The sequence below is a fragment of the Brassica oleracea genome, chromosome C9 (assembly GCF_000695525.1).
Source record: "Brassica oleracea var. oleracea cultivar TO1000 chromosome C9, BOL, whole genome shotgun sequence".
NCBI lineage: Eukaryota > Viridiplantae > Streptophyta > Magnoliopsida > Brassicales > Brassicaceae > Brassica > Brassica oleracea.
In genome coordinates, this window is record NC_027756.1 from 36617850 (window position 1) to 36624420 (window position 6571).

General features: G+C 32.2%; 1 protein-coding gene across 1 annotated transcript; it reads right to left on the reverse strand.

Annotated features, from left to right (window-relative positions):
• Positions 1-1459: 1459 nt before the first annotated feature.
• LOC106313652 (protein CUP-SHAPED COTYLEDON 2-like) lies at positions 1460-3479 on the reverse strand. The gene is made up of 3 exons (XM_013751522.1): positions 3197-3479; positions 2809-3092; positions 1460-2296 (listed from the first exon to the last, which is right to left on the reverse strand). The coding sequence occupies exons 1-3, from the start codon at positions 3384-3386 to the stop codon at positions 1667-1669; spliced, it is 1104 nt and encodes a 367-aa protein (XP_013606976.1). The 5' UTR covers positions 3387-3479; the 3' UTR covers positions 1460-1666.
• Between the last annotated feature and the right edge of the window lie 3092 nt (positions 3480-6571).

Here is a 6571-nt window from a genome sequence, read left to right on the forward strand (position 1 = left end):
TCCGAGGAAATTCTGAGGAAACCAAATTTTGTGTTTCTTCGGAATATCCTCGGAAATTCCTCGGGATATTCCGAGGATTTCATTTTCCGTCGGAATGTCGGTCAGAATACCGCTGTTTTCTTGTAGTGATTGTTGTACAGAACCTGAACTTGAGAGTTGTCCGTTCGTCAGCCTGCCCATCATAGTCACCATCGCCGTTTTAAAATCCTTGATCGCAACTACTTCATCTTTGTGATTATTTAACATCTTAACTGTTAAACAATGCATGACGTTAATCCGAAATGTCACTTTTATTCTTTGAAGATATTAACAACACGCGCAAGCATATTATATTAATCTTTAGATAGCAAGAAAAAGCTTATTTGATAGATTTATTAAACCAGTGGACACCAAGTACACAAGTACTTTATACTTGTAACTTGGTATTAAAGCTTGAAACTTTGTATACGCGATTGTAATCCGAGAGAAGTTATAAATGTCCAACGAGTGTCTTTCTTATAAGTCAACATTAGTTAGAAACATAAAACGAACAAGTCTACGTACACGTGTTGCACTAGATCATCTTTAACTGTATAATTTTTTTTTAACTTATCTTTAATTGCATAAATTAGTAGGCACAATATACGTTTAGCTAATTATGCAATCATCAGAAATGAGCGACCAAACTTTTTATTCTCGGAAATTCGGAATAGTTTGTCTTGGAAACCTACGCATAAACGCAGAGCGGATTCTAAAATTTAGAAAGTTATAAATAATTATAGATTAATGTTTTTTTTTAATAATTTGGAGGTTATGCGATTTGTGTGTAAATTTTTTAAAAGTCTGAAAATGAAAACGAATATTTCATCCAGTTGTGCCATAACTAATTCGATAACTACCATATTTATTCCCAAAATGTTGTCTTTGGTCGTTAGATAGCAAGAGATTGCTCATAACTGGAACTGGTTTTCAGTTTCTATTGATAGACTTATTAAACCACTGTATTACATTAGAAAGTACTTATACTTGTTACTTGGTATTAAAACTTGAAATTTTGTGTACGTGATGTGATATTGTAAACCGAGAGAAGTTATAAAGTAACATTAACGAACAGCTCTACATACGCGTCGTGTTACATTGGATCATCTTTTATTGCATAAATTACTAGCCACATACGGTTAGCTAATAATGGGCAATCATCTAAACAGGTTACCATACGTTTTACTATCGGAAATACGCCATAGTTTAATTCTAGAAACCTATGCATAACCCGGTTATGATAACCGCCATATCAAATCTGCCTTGCATCAAGACGAAACCAATGTACATAAAAGGCTATCGATTAATTGAATTCATTATGTCGGATTATATACGATTGACACAACGTGTTCAGTGCCCAGTGTCATGGGAAATATCAATATAGTGACACCATGAAATTAACATGATGATAAACATTAATACATAACGACGATAGCTTTTACATACGTTAAGTAGTCCACATAACACTTTTCTTAACTTAAACTAACACGGACGATACAATTAAAAGCTACATAATTAAACGAAAAATCAAGCTAGGGGGCATATTATTAAGCTCCTCTATCACACTTAGATATATCATAACCGTCCTAGGAATTTTTTTAAGAAAAGCTTGAAGGGAACAAACTTATGTAGTTAACGCCTCTTTTGATTAGTAATTCCATACGCAATCTAGTCCACCATTAAGTAGACCAGCCTTTGTCTCGTTCTCTTCCGCGGTTGTCTGTAGCCAGTAGTTCATTCCGGTGCCACCGTGGGAAGAAGGCAAATTAACGGAGGGGGTCATGGTCGATGCAGAAGACGAACCAAAGTAAGGAAAGTGATTGAAGTTCTCTTGGAACGACCTTATGTTAGATAGAGTTGAAACGTTTCTAGAGACAAAACGAGAAAAATGGTCAAACCCAGGCGGAGCAGGCGGTAGAAGATGGTCGAATGAGTCAACGTTAACATCTAAGCCTGAGGCAGTAGTAGTCGTGGCAGTGGAGAAACAGGACACGTGCTCGGTTATCGCAGTGGCTGTGAGGGTTGTATTGCTGCTACGGCTGTTGTAGGAGTAGCAGCTGTCGGTATAGCCGAGTGTTGTGGTGGGGTCAAAGAGAGGAGGGAGTGAGACGGAGGAAGGAGAGCTTGGTTGCTCACGGTAGTTTGTGGAGATTGAGGGTACTTTCGTCTTTTTAGACCCACCGGTACAGCTGCTTACGATAGCACTTGCTTCTCCCCCGGAGGCCCCGGTATTGGCTAAACCGGTTTTCTTGAAAACCCTAGAGATCACCCATTCGTCCTGAGGGAGTAAAAAGAAATTTGGGAGAATAACATCAAGTAAAATTAATTAAAAGAAAAGGGTCCTAAAATAGACTTACTGAAATTTTAATATTTAATGTATATCAGAAAATCCTGAAATGTCAGAAAATCTGAATATGGGTTTACGATTTGGGTTTCGCATTGAGCTTTCCAAAAGTAGGATGTATTTATTTTTTATTTTGTCAAAAAGTTAAAAAATTTCATGCTTTAAGAAAACACCATTATGATTTAAATCCCAAGAAATAAACCAGCAGATCTTTTCTATTTTATGATCCATGATGATCTCACTTCAACCCTAATAAATAGCCTTGCTTTTTCAGCTATCGATATTAAATGCAGAAAAAAGCAAAACAAGAACTCAACGTTACCGATTATGTCATACTCTTAGAAAACAAAATAAAAAAGCAAAAGATTATACTAATTTATTAATTAGAGATAAAAAAGGTTTCTAGTAAAAAAATAATAAAAAGGTTACAAATTTAATTAAAATACCTTTGAGCTTCTAGAGATGAAATGATAAGAGAATTTGCCTTCAAGACGATATTCATGCATAACCCAATTAGTTTTCTCTCCTTTAGGAGCTCTTCCTTTATAAAAGACAAGAGTCTTCTTCATCCCAACAAGTGCACAAGTCTTTGAACTATAGATCTCTCGGTCTTTTCCGGTAGCTTTCCAGTAACCAGCCTCCGTTGCTCTGTTCGTTCTCAATCCCGTCGGATACTTCCGGTCACGGAGGCTGAAAAAGTACCATTCTTTCTCTCCCATCTTAGCTTTCCCTAAAAAGTTCATTTGAGAGTGGTTCAATTAGTGAAAACTAAAGCTTCAAAAAAAATGACAAGAAATATATGTTAGTAAGTTAAGTTGGTTTGTTTTCACTTACCGGGAAGTTGCCAAGGCTCGCACTTGTTGAGATCAACCTCTGCAATGGCGCGGCTTGAGAAGCAACCGTCAAGAACCTTGCGGAGGAGGTAATGGGTGATGAGTTCTTCATCTGTGGGATGAAACCTGAAACCTGGCGGAAGATATTGGCTGTCTCCGCCGTGGTCATAGTGGTAAAGTGGAATGTCCATGAAGAACTGATGTTAAAACTTTTTGGGAGAGAAATATTAAACCCTAAGGAGACACAAACTGTTTTGAAGGGGAGGATGTGGTTATAATGTCGATGATATTTTATTTTGTTTATTAGTATATTTTTATACATTGGGATTTGATAGAACAAAAACGGCGAAATATATGGAGTTTTTTGTAGTTAAATTAACAAAAAAAGATCGTAGAGACAATAATTGTAATAAAAATACAGGTACGTCTTTTTTTTTTTTTTTGGAAACAGGTACGTCTATTCTCTCATAGGAATCTGGGGTTTTCTCTACCTTGTCTTGTAGTAAAGAGAGCAAAGCCAAAAGTAGATTATTACATCACTTTTTAGTTTATCTATAGTTTGTTTTATAGAGTCGAGGTTTTTTAATTAAACGAATTAAAAACCCAAATTAATCATGAAGCGTCCGTGTTTTTTATTATCTGAGTATGCGTGCGTGCATGAGAAAAAGTGCAGTGGTATTCCCTGTCAGTGATGAAAATATAAGAGATGACGCAGATTGTATCTTTTTATTTATTAGTCTTTTATTTTGTCTACGATCTTGTTTTTTTTTATATTATTATTATTGCGTTTGGGAACCATACTCTATTATTAATTGTGCATACAACGACTAATCGAAACAATAGTACTGTGGACTTGTAGTAAGGGATTATTAGACGCACACACTAGTAATTTGGACAATGAAGAGTTTTCTTTTTATTTTAATTAAAATTTGGATATTATATAGATAAGGCTGTTTCAAATCTTGGAGTGTCAGCATAGTACATGATTAAAATTATCAAAAAATTGACAGAGATTTCGTTACTACACGCCACCACCTTCTCCACCTTTCACCTCTCTGCCTTTTTCTTTTCTTTTATCTAGACTTTGTTTTCATTGAATTGACTTAAGCCATACTTTGTTTTCATTTCCCACTTTCTTTTGTCATGTGATGGGGTTGTAATATGTATTGGCTTCAAATTTGTAAGATCAGAGAGAAAAACACATAATTATTTTTGAGTTTTATGAATGTCATTGCAAGATTTAACAATAATTGAACTAAACATACCAAATAGAATATAGGGCCCCTAGAATATATTGCTGCAGGCGGTTTTTTAGGTTTGTTTGATCATTATTTATATAATATCCCTGTTGTAAAAATCGGCCGTCTGGGCGCTACGCGTCACTCTTCCGCCCCGATTTATGCCAAATCGGTTTAAAAAATCGGATATCTGATTTTCTCCGTCTAGACCGCCTAAATGACTGCCTAGCCGCCTAATCTATTTTTTTTAATAATATTTTTATTTATTTATTTGATCTAAAATTTTATAAATATCATTTATATTCATAATTTTGATGAAAGTTACACTATATTAAGTTTATATATTCTATTTGTGTGTTTTATACAATCTTAAACATAAAAATCTATTAATGTTATACATAATTAAAGATCAACATGTTTTATATCATAGTAAACAATCTAAAAATTTCGCCCCATATAATTTCCGGTTAATCTTCGATTTTCTCTTTAGACGCTAGGCCTAATTCGACCGCTCGACTAGCGCACAACGCGTTCCCGAACAGGGTATAATATTGATATTTAGTTTGGTTATACTTTTTCAACCTTTTATAAATTTTATACACGTGTTTAGGGCAGTGATAAGATACATCACAATTTCATTTGCCTGTCATTATTAATAGTTTTTATGTGCAAAACCTCGTAAAACGACATAAGTTTGGATCTTCAAGGAAAAAGAATCTTGACACAACATAAAAGCAAAAGAGTATCTCCAATCCTTTTCATTTTATTTGAAATTAAAAAAAAAATAGAAAAGGATTGGAAACTTTTTTTTTTGTCAATTAAGAGTTAAATTTACTCTAATTCCATTTTATAATAGAATAAAAAATGTGTTCACTCTGTTTACGAAACCTATTAGTTGTTCTACTTAAAAAAAATAGTTTTATATTGAAAATGTTCTAACTAGTCGTGAAACACTCCAGTGAGTCAGTTGCAAAAAAAAAAACACTCCATTGAGTATTTCACAAATATAACGATAATATTTGCAAAAGACTACTTCCAAATGGTGAAAATGGTGTATAGACCGAAGTATTGACCAACTTTCTCTAGAGAATTTGAACGATATAAAAAAAATTTCCACACTTTAAGGATTCAACATATACAGAAGGAACATAAAAATGACGTGATGCAGTTGGGATCTACTTTCAGATGCGATGTATGTTGGCTCAGTGCCCCGATTTAATTATTTGATTGAATTGTATTTCTGCATAATTAGTGTCATATTGACAAAAAATAATAATATATTTGTTACTAATTAGTTAAGTAATTAACTATTAAATGACAACAATTTAAGATAATGAGATGTGTTACAAGAGGTATTTAATTAAGAAAATAAACACCTATAAAATAATAACGAAATATTTATAGTAAAATATTATGTGTACTGAAATAATTTATTTATATCTGTTATCTAAATATTATAATATATTAAATAATAAATATCTTATTTTGAAATAATTTTATTGTAATTTATTTTTATGTACTAATATTATATAATAATAATTATTTGTATTTTAAATATTAAATAATAACAAAATTATAATTTGTAATATAATAATATAAAATATTCTTAGTGTGAAGTTTGGTGTTGTGGTTGGAGAATTGTTTTTAAGTGTTGAAACTATATTAAAATAATATAATTTTCATATTAAAATAGTGTTATGAATGAAGAAGAAATAAACTATAATTCTTTTCATAGAAACTAATGCGTGAGGATTAATTTTTTATTCGTGGAACATTTCTATAAAACTGTTTAGAGAAAAGAAACAAAACAGAATTTCTTTCTTATTCTTCATTAGTTTCACATTTTGCTAAATAACACCACCCTTTTTATTTAAAAATTGTATTTAAATCGTTTTAAATTTTTGTATTTTCTAATAAAATAAGTACGCAATAAAAATAAAAAATAGAAAAACTAAGAGACGCGTAACCAAAATATAATATATTTTTTTGTTAAAGCCAAAATATAATATTTAGTTGGTTCTTTTTGGATAAAAACTAGCACTGAATATTTATAAAATGTTCACAATATTGGTATAAAATTTACGGTCGAACCATGAGATTTAATGGAGAGATATCCATGCAATTCATCATCCCCATGA